Genomic DNA, 13,893 nt, shown 5'->3' with positions numbered 1-13,893 from the left:
TAAATATTTAATCTGTAATAAACATGTCCCCATATGTACTTCAGGATCGGAATTAACTGAGAAATGGTTACAAACAGACCAATGCAGTTTAAACATATAAAAATGTAGATTATTCAGGTAGATGAATAAAAGGTTTTCTTGTCTAAAATCACAGCAACAGGGAGGTTTGCCTGACATGCTATTCTTAGAGTTTATTTGACGCACTAAGCTACAATACTGGAGGGATTTCTCTATCCAATAATTATTGTTCACCTAGTGCCAGACTCCCCACACTGCAGCATGTCCTCGTCTCGTCTCTTGGGATCAGTAACAAGGATGTTTCCCTGGAAACCGGACAGCTCTGTCGTATATAATTGGGTAATCCCTGAGCTGCTGACAGAAAAATAATAGCTTTTGGGATTTTCAAAATACCCCAGCCAACACTGCTATGTCTGTTTTGTGATCCGGATTTACCAATCATATGCTGTAAGGATAATGATGCAATTACAGTAATATCAAATACATTTTTAGTGAAAATCTTTAGATATCAATAATGTAAACGTGAACAGTTAAGAAAATATGTGGTGTGATAGAAGTCACCAAATCCTTCCTAAGATTATTTCTGTGGTAAAGTAAGTGAAAGCTCCAGCTCCGTCTGCTGTGGTTCTCACTACCTTGATCTGACACGATTGCACAAGCCTTCCCACACTCTGCCACTTACAATAGCCTCAGGAATATGGCCATTTTAACCCACCAGGGGTCCCAGTTTAAAAGTGTTCTGTAGTGTACTCCTATTACACCTTTCTGAAAATGATGGTAGCCTCAAGTTTCACAGTAGTATAAGTGGTTTTGTAGAAAAATCTGCTAGTGTGCTTCCTTAAACTAGGGGAACATCTTGGTTCCAGGTGACTGACTGAAACTGTAAAGATCCTGAAATGTATTGAAGTGAGAGTCTGTGGCTTAAATGAAGCTAGGTGAAGTCCCGAACTCACCTGCTGTCGGGGTAGTTCATGTATGATCAGGAACCATGTCCATTCTGCACAAAGTTTTAAACACATCTTGTGTATTTCCAGCCTCATTAGAAAGCGGACAACTTCTCTATAATGTGTCGTTCCATTGAACCTCTGGTCACTTTACTGTAGGTTGTGATGCTTGGCTGCATCTGGTGATGGGATGCACTTGTGCGAATGAAGAGTGACCTTGATCTATTCATAATTATCTATTTAGTCTTCTTTTTAAAGTCTTGTACTGTCAGACTGTCAATATGAGATCAGGTTATTATTGTGCCCAGGAAAGTGAAAATTAATTCAGAACATCTCACACAAGTACTGAATGAGTGTAATTTTAAGCACTTGTACTTTACCTGAGGATTCCCATTTTCTGGTGCTTGCACTTTTTACTCCACAGCTTTATTTTGATAACTTAAGATAGACATTATTTAGTAGATTCTGATCAATAAATAATATAACATTTAATTTACTTTTGGTACAATAAGTATACTTCGATGCTAATACTTCTGCACCTTTTGGTAGAAGTTTTAAATTTGTGATTTTTTTTTTCTTGCAACAGATCATTTCTGCACAGTTCTATAAATTATTTCCCTTATTAGTAATAGGACAGAGTTTTACTTTATGTACGCTAATGTCTCAACTTTTAAAATGTTTTTGCAGCAGCTGCCGCACAGTGCAAACAATCTCAAGCTCAAATATATATATATAGATATATACTGTACTGTATATACTGTGCATTTTATATTTTTATATTTTATATTTTTTACTGCTATTTTACTGCTATTTTATTGCTTTTCTATTATTCTATTATTATCTTATTGCTTCTGTATGCTGCTGTAGCGAAAAAATTTCCCCACGGGGATTAATAAAGTAATTACCTAACCTAACCTAACCTAAATACACCTCGTGTAAACACTCCATCCCACACAAAACTACTGCCATGAGTACAACATGGTACTCAACATAACAGAGTTGGCAAAGCTTAATGGTCCAATTATGAGCTTTCCAAGTTTTCAACTGCATCTGACCAGGTTCTTCAGAAAAGTTAATGAACTTAATTTTTGCTGCTGATACTTAGGCTTTATGCAGGCTACTTTTAGCATGTTTCATGCAGGACTTAGGTTAGGTTAGGTTAGGTAGTTACTTTATTAGTCCCCGAGGGGACATTTTTTTCGCTACAGCAGCATACAGAAGCAACAAGATAATAATAGAACAATAGAAAGCAATAAAATAGCAGTAAAATTATAAAATATAAAATATAAAATGCACAGTGTATACAGTACAGTATATATCTATATATATTATATACAAACAACCAAAAAACACAGTCAACAGTGTTATTTTGCCAGAGGTGAGTTATTGTACAGTCTTATTGCGGTCGGCAGGAATGATCTCCTGTATCAGGAATGATCTCCTGTATCTGTCCTTTTGCTTGTTATTGAGTATTTTTTTTTTACACTGCTGTATCGGTACTTTTATTTAATTAGCGGGCATGAATACTTCTCCCACCACCCTGCTGCCCACGCAGGCTCATCCAAACACACACCGCACCCCTCCACAGAAGTTGGGTCAGCAGCTTGAGTGCAGTTCCGCCCCCAGGACAGTAGGGGGCAAGCGCCGGTTGTGCGAGCTCCGGACGTCGGCGTTAAAAAAAGCTGGATCGGCTGGCACGGGCTGGTTGGTCGGTCGGTCGGTCGGTCGGTTTGACGGTTCGCCATGGCTCGGGTCGCTGCGCTGCTGCTGCTGCTACCGCTGCTCATCGAGTCGGTGTTTTCAATCTCCTTCTTTTTACCGGTGAACTCCAGAAAGTGTTTACGGGAGGAGATCCACAAAGACGTGCTCGTCACGGGGGAGTACGAAATAAGCGAGCAGGCGAACACCAAAACTAACCTGAAGGTGAGCGCGAACCTTTCTACCGGAACATCGAAAATGGCTTTTTTATTATTTTAAAACGTCTATATTTAAATCCGGTTACAAGTAAAAAAAAATAAATAGTTTGTGCTTAAATACAGGACGGGAGTGTGTTGTTAGCACCGCAGCTAACCTTTAGGCCCCTCCTCCTCGTCTTCCTGGTTGGAGGAGCTAAATATTAGCCACCCGGCTAACGGTCGTTGCAGTCGATATATTATGACGTAATTTGCCTTTTTTTTCAATTTTTTTTTTATTTTTTAACATGTGTTAAAACTACTCGGGACACTAGTGAGTTGCTCACTGCGTGCGTTTTGTGTTACAATTACGGGTTAGGGTTCAGATGAACTGGGGTAATCCCGCCGGTGTCATCGGGACACGTCAGTCTTACGAGTCAGCTGGCAGACTCGAGCCGCTGACATGTCAACGAAAGCTGCTTTATATTGTGCAGATAAATGTAATAATTATAATAACTGTTGGATTGTATAATGTTAATTCTCAATTTTGGTTTTTTTCCGTGTCTAAAATCTAAAAAAAAAAATGACACAAATTATGAAAATGTCAAACCCAGTTCTCCACAACCTCAGCTGAAATTATTTTATTGCTTTATTTTATGTAACTTACTTCCCTGAGTTTAGCTTCTTATTTTGCATTTAAGGGGAAAAAAAAAAAAAAAAAAATCGTTGTAAACTCGATTTGCATTTCCGAGCTATTGGTTTTCTGTTTTACTGCAAGCTGTAAAAGTGTCAGGGATTTTTTAGATAAATCCTGAAACAACTTGCATTTTCACAAGTAGAATAAAAGTTTGACTTACTCAAAAGTGCATTTCCAGACAAGAGTTTGAGGATCTAATAAATCAGAATCTGTGAATCGGGAGCCAACTTCAGCAACGTGATTTAATAGAAATAAAAACAGCAATTACTGGTATTTAAAATGCTGAAACCAGAAAATACTGTATTTTATATATTCCCCTCAAAAATTGCATAAAATCACTGACTTGTTACTTGATTTTCTGCCAGCTCTTAATTATTTGTACGATTATTTAACCCTGTAGATCACAGACTCCTCCAGCCACACTCTCTACTCCAAGGAAGATGCAACGAAAGGAAAGTTTGCATTCACTACAGAGGACTATGACATGTTTGAGGTTTGCTTTGAGAGCAAATCGCCCATGGGTAAGTGTCAACTCCCGAAATCAGGCACAAAATTATGAATTGCTTCAAGACACTTTCTCACGTTCGTCTTTTGGTTTTACCGGCACGCATCCACGCGTTCTGCTACAGATGTTTGCTGGTTTTCACACACATCCAGCTAGATTTATGTGTCCGCACAGGAACAAGGATCTCGGGTGTCGGATTTTAGGATAAACATTTTACCAGACTTTCTTTTACAATTAAAATCTAGTGACACCCCTCATTTTTTTAATATATTGTTGTTGGTGTACTACACAAATACGTTTAGATTGATTTAAAGAAGCAAATTTATAGAAATGAACCATGTGTCACGTTTTGTGTATTGATTTACATTTGTAGTAGTAGTAGTAGCAGCAGCTAGATGACTTAAGAAAAAAATGGGGGGGGGAATCGATTGAGCAGTGACAGGAAAAAGGTTTTCCGTTGACAAATGAATGAAGGTTTTTAGCTTTTCTGGAAATATATTTGGATACCATAGCATTGTAAGCAATCACGATTTTAAATGTTCTACTCCACTTCATTGTATAAATTGCTAAACTCTGCGCTCTTTGAATCAGGAACTGGAAGAGTGCCTGACCAGCTGGTCAATCTGGACATGAAGCACGGTGTTGAGGCCAAAAACTACGAAGAGGTGGGTGTCGAAGTCTGAATTGTTTGATTTTATCGAGTGATGCAGATGCTGTAAATATATCGTGTCTGGTGGATGTAGGACACTGGTCTTGCAGCAGGGATTTCACTATATTCACTATACTGGTTTGAAAACTTTGAAAGGCACAGGTTCATTTCTTGTGTGATGGAAGTGTTAGATGGTACTCAAGTGTCCTAAATACAACAATTTTGGAGAAACTTCCGAATGTCCCACTTGGTTAAATGTACTAGTTCACCTCTGAGTTTAATCGCTCTCATTAACCAAGCTATCTTTTATTAGATAGAGTCAAGAGATGCAAAAGACATACAAACCATGTCCTGAATTTGTTGCGCAACTGAAATAATCGAAGTCACGTTCAAATATAAATGAGGTCAAGTGACGATTTCCTTTTGTAAACTGCGTGTCCTTTATCGCACCAATGTGGGTACTTTTAGTCATCATTGTTGAAACGCAATAATGACGCCAAGGACTCCCAGCATAGAAAATATCCGAATGTGTTGCCTCCACATCATTCACTGTTTTCCTATATCGGGGCATCTCATTGTGCATCATCACATTAGTTAATAATCCTTCTGAGAATGGATTGACACTTACAGTGGCTGCCTCAGGCAACTCTTGATAATACGTATAGAAGTGATAAAACCCAGCGAACTGAGAATCACTTCACCTCCTCCCCGCCCACCCACACACGCTGCGCACGAACATTACGTGCTGTTCTGCTGAGTGTGTCAGTGGTTGTTCAAGTGGGCATTCCTGTCTGTGGGCAGGAGGGTGGTGCTTAAATCGCACATGTATTCACCTGCGTAGACAAATGCGTAACTTAGAACAAATTTGCATGCTGGAAAGATTTCCTTCCTCTTACACAATGCTTCACAGTGTGAACTTGGCAGATGCACGCTGTAGTATCTTCAATGTCTTTCTTTGTTTGTTTGATGCTTTGGTATTTTTGCTATTCAAGCTCCCAATGGGCTGACTGCCTATGTCTGGGCCTGCTGAACAATTTAAGGCTGCAGTTTGGTTCATTTGATCCAGATAAAGGAGACGGAGCGACGCCTTGTTGTTGTTTAGTTTTGGTCCTATTAGGGTTCAGGCATATTCATGACAAACGATCCAGAAGATGAAAAACATAAACGTCGTGGGCTGACAGTTAACCTACTTATCAGACGGTTTTACGGACCCGTCGGTTGTATTGAACATTACACAGACCACAGAGTTCATTCTTGTGGCGTCATGTTGTGCTAAAAGAACCCCGAAAAATAGTTGTTTTGTTCATCATCATGTTCCATTGTGTTCCATCATGAATAAAATAACACTAGACTGGTACATATTGCTCTAGAAAGTGTCCCGCACCAAAGCATTAGGTAAAACGGTCAGTGTCATCATCTGCTGTGAAACCTGTACACGTCATGCATGTCGCATAACCCTGCGGTGGGTCCATTTTGTGTGTTCACCGCAGACCAACCGCAGCAGATCCGCCGTCTCAGGTGCAGCTGTTTAGTTCACACCAGAGTTCAAATGGCAGATTTCTCACCAGCCTGAGAGAACAGGAATGCACCGTTTAAACACATCACAGCTACACGCAGCCTAAGAGCGACACCTGCTGGACAAACGCGTTAACAACGCCGCTTCAAGAGCACCATTACGTTTGCTACCGTTTGTTTCTCGGGCGTCGTTCCTCAAGGTTTTCATCAGTCTCTGTTTCGTGCCTCCAGATTGCCAAGGTGGAGAAGCTGAAGCCTCTCGAGGTTGAGCTGAGGCGACTGGAAGACTTGTCGGAGTCCATCGTGAATGACTTTGCTTATATGAAGAAGAGAGAAGAGGAGATGCGGGACACCAATGGTAAAACAACACGGCGCATACAGTACACGACCACAAGGAATGGACAATTGATGTCTCCAATGGCCAACTCTCACTGAATGTACATGCTTTACTGTTTTCCGAAGAAACGTCTAAAAGGAATAGGAGCAAAGTTGTCTGCACTGTATAAACAAAAAGTCTTGATCACTGTCCAGTAGCATGATCGCCCATCCTTTTTTTTTTTTTTTTCCTCTCCACCCTGCAGAGTCCACCAACACGCGCGTGCTGTACTTCAGCATATTCTCCATGTGTTGTCTCATTGGGCTGGCCACATGGCAGGTCTTCTACTTGCGACGCTTCTTCAAGGCGAAGAAGCTGATCGAGTAGAGCGACTCACAGGCTCCTTACCTCCGAGGGCAAGCTGCCAGCCGGTCAGCCAACACATCCCAACATCCACTCTCTTTGGACTAGCTTCAGCAAACAGCAGCAGGTGGGGTTGAGGGGCTCAAAATCTAGTTTTCAAGGCTGAGAGAAAGAGTACCGAGGTCGTCCTCTGAAAAAATAAAAAGATTCACCTGCTTATTTAGTGGTTTGAAACATGAAAAGCGCTGTAGGGAGAAATGCACCGAGACACGCGAGGCGCATGTTTCCGTTCTCCACGTTTCTGTCTGCACTGTTTTGACTGTTGCAGCTTACTGAATAAGAACTTGTTCCTTCAATCAGTTGAACAGTGATGTTTGATTTTTGAGCTGGGTGTGCATGGATGTGCCACGAGCGAATGTCCTTTGCCCTTCTGTTCATACACACATTCTTTGCCATGCCAAGTAAAACTAGATCCTTGGTGCCCTTTTATCAAGCGAAGGCTCCTTGAAAACGTGGTTTGTTGTTACTTTGAGACAATTGGCAACCACTGAACATCTGTGTTTTGTCACTTAATTTGCATACATGTTTGGTAGCTAAATTTAACCGTGTCTTTAGTTTGTTTTCATACTGTGCTTGCCTCTTAGTTGCATCTACTGGTATAATTTTTTTTTTGGGTGGGAGGGTGGAGGGTGGGGGGGGTTGTCTGAGTAATATTCTCTTAAGTTGTAAATTAGGTCACATCTATGAGCTCTTGCACATTCTAGTTATGTTTTTGGAACATTAGTGTCACCAATCAAAACTCGCCAAGAACCAAAAAAAACCCTTGTTTTTAGGAGGGAATCAGTAACATCGGCTCTTCACGGCTCTGAATGAAACACACACCTGATTTCTACGATACAGTTCAAATCTATTTGTCACAGTGCATCGGACGGAGGTTTTGACAATGTGAGACTATCCAGAATTTTTCTGAAATTTTCTATCAGCCATACGCCCTTTTTCTCTACAATGGTGAATTTAATTATCGTCTTGAAATCATCAAAATATCACTTCCCAATTACAGTCCTAACAGATCCATCCAGTGTGCTTCTTTTCATTAAAATGTTTGAGGCTGGGGTTACACGAGGGAGGGAGGGAGGGGGGGGCGGGGGGGGTGGTGTCGTCGCGGCTATTCAAGTTATTTTTCACCGGGCTTCATTGAGGCATCTTGTCATGGGTACATTTTTAACAATGAACATGTGCTTTGTGCGCAGTCAATGATTTTTATGTTGACTGAGAAATTTTGTAAATTTGTGTTGGGCTTTTATTCAATAAAATATTGGATGGATTTATTTACATTAGTTATTTTGTAGTCTAACATGTACTTGAAACACTAACAAATTGGTTTTGGAAAACATTATATCTCTACACATATATATATATATATTCACAGTATGTTGAGTGCTTTAACATCGCAGCAGGGGAAGCGTTAAAGGTAACAAATACTTTGTCTTTTTCCAAATCGAGGTACGTAAAACAACTCCCAGGTTTTGTCTTGGTCAAAATAGTGACCAATAAAACTTCCATAAAATGTCAAACTATAAATTGACTTTCTTTAGATTAGAAGTTCGATGTTCGTTAAGAATTAGTGTCTGTTCAGAACAGTTTTTTTTACCTGCCTGCTGTGGACGGTTACGTGACTACAGCTGTTTACATCTTTGGTGCGTATGAAGAGAGGTTTGGGAGTCGATACCTTCATTTGGAAAATGTTTCATCCAAAGCAACTTTCATTACACTCAAACTTTGTCGCACGAAGAGCCGGATGTCGTCAAAGAGTCTTGAGCGCGTTCTCCCACAAAAGCGACCGTCTTCTGGGGCTCGTTACTGTCATCAAAGATCAACAACAGGTTGTGATCTGTTTGTGGAGCTGAGAAATGGTTTGTTGCTCACAAGTGTGACTGCTGGGACAATACAGAGACACCGGGTGTCGATTTCAATTACCAGTTCAATGCGTGATTTGTCTTTCATTTAGATTCAGAGCAGGTTTTGAACATCCTGGAGCGGCCCTCGGAGGACACTTGCAACACTCATCATCGCCCTCACCGAATATAAGATAATGTGATCGTAACACTTGACTATCAGACAGCTACTCCCCACGCACCTTCTCAATTTCAAGCTGAAATCTTTAGATTTGATGGACCATAAAGTGATTTTTATTGAGGGAAATTTCAACGCCCCAGCATGCAACTGTTTCATCAGGACTACTAAATCCTACAAGTAGAAATAAGATCATCACATAGCACCTCAGTTTAAACTAACAAGAGGGAAGAGATCTGTACAGGGATACAGTTTTTAGCACAACACGTGTGGCTCATTTAGATTACCTACAGAAATGAAGAGTATATGTACTCGAATACAATAAGTGCAATTGTGAGGTACTTTGCTTGAGGGTTTCCATTTGTTCCTACTTTCTTCCTCCACTCCATTTATGACATTTTTTTTTTTACTTTAAAATTTAAGATTTGACACAATGGATAATAGAGCTGACTTTTAAAATCCAATATATTGTTAAAATTTTTTTTTAATTTAATTTCCACCGCTTGTCATTTATTGTAAAAATAAATCTAAAGTGAAATTCTTATCAAAGCCACATTTTGACACTCATAAAACGCGTCTAATTGTGGTAATCCCCTCAATCACATCTGCTTGCTGCCAACTTTAATATCCAGCTTTTATCAATATTGCCAACACGCCGCAAAATTGATGCAACGCCTCGTGAAGCGCGCAACCAATCCGGTAGACGCGCGTCATTATCACCCGGACGTACTCCTGAACTACTTCCTCTTCCAAATATTTGCAGTTGAAATACTGAGTCACCTGGGTCTTACTTTGACAGCATTTCGTTTTTATTTAAAATAAAAAAAATAACAACCATGCCGGGGCCATACAAAGAAACGGACCTGACGGAGAGAGTCGAAGCGTTTCTGTCCGACCTAAAGCGCACGGGGAGCGGCACGGGACCTCTGCGGGGCTCGGCGGAGACAGCCCGGGAAACGACGTCCCTGCTCCGCAGGATCACAGCCCAGGCTCGCTGGAGCAGCGCAGGTACTTCAATGCTGCTCAATCACTGCAGCTAAACTCCTGTGAAAGCTGTCAATTCAACGAAGCGAGATAGTAGTTTTAATGTTGTTGTTTTAAAAATAAAAACTACTTCACCAGCCTTATCATTTCTAGAGGTAAATTTGTCCTAATCCCAGTACAATTTACAAACGTCTCATTCCATTGGTGTAAAGTGTGAATGTAAAATAAAAGCTTTTCCTGTGATTTAGAACAATAACATTAGAAGCGACTTAACGAATGCCTCGCTTCCACTAAAATGTTGTCTTTTGCAGGAGATCTGATGGACATCATCCGTAAAGAGGGCAGGAGGATGATCTCGGCGCAGCCCTCGGAGACCACTGTGGGTAACATGGTCAGACGAGTGCTGAAAATCATCAGGGAGGAATATGCCAGGTGAGGATCTCCGCCCGCGCTGCGGGAAGGTTTCGAAATCGTTCCGGTTTCCTCTTTCGAATCCGGATCGGTTCTTGCTTTCTTTTTCCTTCAGATCCCGAGGTAGCAGCGAAGAGGCCGACCAGCAGGAATCTCTCCACAAGCTGCTGACGTCCGGAGGACTCAGCGAAGAGAACTTCAGACAGCATTTCTCCGCGCTCAAAGCCAACGTCATCGAGGCCATCAACGAGCTGCTGACCGAGCTGGGTAAGTTTTATTTGTTTGAAACTCGACAAAAATTCAAACAAAGCGCGTATTTAACCCAACCCTCCCCCAAAACACCACCATTTCATCTTCCAGAGGGAACAACCGACAACATCGCCATGCAGGCGCTGGAGCACATCCACTCCAATGAGGTCATTATGACCATCGGCCGCTCGCGCACCGTCGAGGCCTTCCTCAAAGACGCCGCGCGCAAACGCAAGTTCCACGTCATCGTGGCGGAGTGCGCTCCTTTTTGCCAGGTAGTTCAAACATATGTCTGGGGGAAACCGCGGATAAACGTCGTGGCGTTATTAATTGTTTACCTCCCGCCAGGGGCACGAAATGGCCACCAGTCTCTCAGAAGCCGGCATCGAAACAACCGTGATCGCAGACGCTGCCATATTTGCGGTCATGTCTCGGGTGAATAAGGTATTTAACTTCCGCCGAAGACCGTTAAAAAAAAAGAAAAATTAGTCCCGTCGGCGGATGCGGGTGAACTCGAGCGATCGGTCTGTTCGCAGGTCATCATCGGTACACAGACGGTTCTCGCGAACGGAGGGCTGAGGGCCGTCAACGGGACGCACACTCTGGCCCTGGCAGCCAAGCACCACTCGACACCTCTGATCGTTTGTGCTCCCATGTTCAAGCTCTCACCTCAGGTAAGAAATCACTCGTCTGACGCGTTGTTGTTGTTTTTTTTACCATCTTTGCCGACAAAAAAAACCCGATAGTTGAACTTTTTTTGTTGTTGTTGTTCTTAGTTCCCGAATGAAGAGGACACCTTCCATAAGTTCGTCTCCCCGCACGAGGTGCTCCCTTTCACTGAAGGTACACATTTCATACTTTGCAGCCGACCTTCATCTTTGAAATAAGCCTTTATAGCTTTTTCGACTCTAAATAAATGATCCTATTTTGCAGAATGATGCCAAGTTCTGAGTTTTATCGTTTGCATTTCAGGTGAGATTCTCTCAAAGGTGAACGTGCACTGTCCGGTGTTTGACTATGTCCCACCCGAGCTCATCACGCTGTTCATCTCCAACATCGGAGGACACGCGCCGTCGTATATCTACCGGCTGATGAGCGAACTTTACCACCCAGAGGAACACGAGCTGTAATCGGTGTGAATGACAAATAAATTAAATGGTTGATGCGGCGTCATTTGTGTAGATGTAAGATTATTTCTGCAAGATGAAATATTAGTATCTTAAAATCAAACCTGGGGAAAAAAGGGGAAAAATAAACAGACCTTACAGCACTTTAGAAAGAAAGGGATTTTATTTGAAATGTGTGAAATCATCATTAAGACAGATTAAAGGGCAAACGTCACCACTTTATTCAGCATACATCTTAGGAAAAAAAAACTTTTACTTTTAACGCCACCTGCGGGGCAGCCAAAGTATTTAGCCTGGTTGATAGAGTTGCAACAATTTGATCTCTACGTTTACAGCTAATGATAAAACATCTTTAATAAGAAAATGGACTGAAACACTTGAGAATATTCTCTGTTCATACAGCAGATTTCCAACAATCTCCGGTTTATAATCGTGGCTAAAGAATAACACATCTGTGACTGTTACTAACTCCCGATAAACTTTTTTTACACCCCAATCTTACAAATGTACGACGTTATTATAACTCTGCAAGCATTTAAATTATATTATGGGATAAGTAGCAATAGTAATTCATACAGGTCCCCTTTATGTGTTGTGATTCCTTTATTTAAACACTTAAACCAGACAAAAGTCGTCACAACTGACTTTATAAGTTCTTCGTCTCCACCAGCAGGCAGAAATATATTTGGAGATGTAGTTGCAGCTGTCGTCCAGTTGGAGGCGGTGCAGGAGCAGCAGAGCAGCAGGTTTGTGAGTGTTTTTGTTGGGAATAAGAAGACAAAGAGGGGCTCGTGAAGCTGCTGTGTGATGTGAAGATATAATGGTCGATGCGTGTATTATAAGAGGATTTGAACAAGTGAGTGTAAAAAAGACTGAGTCCCGCTGTATTACTCAGGCTGCACTACAGCGTCTATTCACAGGCGCGATCCCACTACTGAGCGGCACGGGGGCTTTGACCTGCTCCGTTTCCGACCTGGACCGGTGCACCCCTCCTTAGACGACCTGGTGGTCCCGGGCTCCCCCAGGAGCACCATATCGATACCGAACTTAGTGCGGACACCCGATCGGCATAGTCCGCTGCAGCTCAGAACTCCTGAGCTCAAACGGTCCGCCAGCCTCAGCCTCCCGGTAGCTTGGATTACAGGCGCGCGCCACCGCACCCGGCGAGGAACAGACTCACCGGCAGGGCTTTTAAATGTGACTGCAGTGACGTCATCGGGACGCACGGCTGCAGCGACATCCAGCGGTCGAAAGTAAAACTGCAGCTGGGTGAGGACTGGATATTTTGTGTTTGTTTGTTTTTATTTAATTTTTTTTTTAATCAAAGCCCAAAAAAAACACAGCCAAACAAAAACAAGAAACACGATTGTCAAACTAAAGGTCAAAGGCAAATACACTTTTATGTTTTTATTTTTTATAGCCAGGCACTTCTTTTAATAGACATCTTGTTTTATCGCCACTAAAATCTCTTTACTTCATTATCAGTATTAACACTTGCATTGTTTTGTCATTTTGTCACAGGACCCAGCCGGCCATCCCGTGGATCATTAAAGTCACAGTAGTCACAGTGATGGGTTTCAGGGCGTTGTCACACAGGGCCATCGTGTAAGTCCTTATCCTAGTGTGAATAATTGTTTATCCTACTTAGCAGGGATCTCATAGCCTGGTGTGAACCAGACCCAGTTTCACTCCTTGAATATGGGTCTGGGAACTCTCCAATCATTTGCAGTTTCCATTCCATTGGATGTAGACCTCGAGTTAATTTGACCGAAACTGGCCGACACTCTGCCACCACTGCAATTAACGCCAGTGTCCACCAAAGTGTTGTTTTTTTCCTGAGTACAGCATATTTAAAAAAAAATAGTTTTAATGTGTGGAGGCGCTGAGCATTTCAGTGAAGAAGAGGCAGGACAAACACGCCTAACCGCCGACACTGGTCACTGATTGGTCCCCCCCCCCCCACCCCCCTTCAGAGTGGCTGTGCATGAGCCGTGTTCCCAGACTGTATTCATAGTGAAGAAAACTGAAGCTGTGAGCGACATTTATACATTTATAAGTAGACTTACCATATTCCACTGACGCCACCTCCACCTATCATCACCAAAACATCTGGTGGCATTCAGAACTGGTGGCGTTAAAATTGACTTGTA

At 42.0% G+C, this 13,893-nt stretch overlaps 2 protein-coding genes across 2 annotated transcripts; both read left to right on the top strand.

Moving 5' to 3' along the window:
* The first annotated feature begins 2,641 nt into the window (after positions 1 to 2,641).
* Positions 2,642 to 8,236, top strand: tmed10 (transmembrane p24 trafficking protein 10). The gene is made up of 5 exons (XM_069142043.1): positions 2,642 to 2,885; positions 3,952 to 4,072; positions 4,648 to 4,721; positions 6,452 to 6,578; positions 6,802 to 8,236. Exons 1-5 carry the CDS (start codon positions 2,706 to 2,708, stop codon positions 6,921 to 6,923), a joined length of 624 nt encoding a protein of 207 aa, XP_068998144.1. The 5' UTR covers positions 2,642 to 2,705; the 3' UTR covers positions 6,924 to 8,236.
* Positions 8,237 to 9,699: 1,463 nt separating this feature from the next.
* eif2b2 (eukaryotic translation initiation factor 2B, subunit 2 beta) lies at positions 9,700 to 11,789 on the top strand. Its single transcript, XM_069142042.1, has 8 exons — positions 9,700 to 9,980; positions 10,268 to 10,388; positions 10,483 to 10,634; positions 10,728 to 10,891; positions 10,965 to 11,060; positions 11,153 to 11,290; positions 11,393 to 11,459; positions 11,589 to 11,789. Exons 1-8 carry the CDS (start codon positions 9,809 to 9,811, stop codon positions 11,744 to 11,746), a joined length of 1,068 nt encoding a protein of 355 aa, XP_068998143.1. The 5' UTR covers positions 9,700 to 9,808; the 3' UTR covers positions 11,747 to 11,789.
* Positions 11,790 to 13,893: the final 2,104 nt, after the last annotated feature.

Source organism: Embiotoca jacksoni, unplaced genomic scaffold (assembly GCF_022577435.1).
Source record: "Embiotoca jacksoni isolate LCO1_2020_lvr unplaced genomic scaffold, fEmbJac1.0.p SCAF_96, whole genome shotgun sequence".
NCBI classification, from domain to species: Eukaryota; Metazoa; Chordata; class Actinopteri; family Embiotocidae; genus Embiotoca; species Embiotoca jacksoni.
This window is presented reverse-complemented; position numbering and strand designations above follow the sequence as displayed.

Excerpts from the sequence above, each read along its gene's own strand:
- eif2b2 (XM_069142042.1), top strand. The coding sequence starts at position 9,809 with ATGCCGGGGCCATACAAAGAAACGGACCTGACGGAGAGAGTCGAAGCG. Across the intron at positions 10,635-10,727 it reads CGAGCTGCTGACCGAGCTGG|AGGGAACAACCGACAACATC; the intron begins GTAAGTTTTATT and ends TTCATCTTCCAG. Across the intron at positions 10,892-10,964 it reads AGTGCGCTCCTTTTTGCCAG|GGGCACGAAATGGCCACCAG; the intron begins GTAGTTCAAACA and ends ACCTCCCGCCAG.
- tmed10 (XM_069142043.1), top strand. The coding sequence starts at position 2,706 with ATGGCTCGGGTCGCTGCGCTGCTGCTGCTGCTACCGCTGCTCATCGAG. Across the intron at positions 4,722-6,451 it reads AGGCCAAAAACTACGAAGAG|ATTGCCAAGGTGGAGAAGCT; the intron begins GTGGGTGTCGAA and ends TCGTGCCTCCAG. Across the intron at positions 6,579-6,801 it reads GGAGATGCGGGACACCAATG|AGTCCACCAACACGCGCGTG; the intron begins GTAAAACAACAC and ends TCCACCCTGCAG.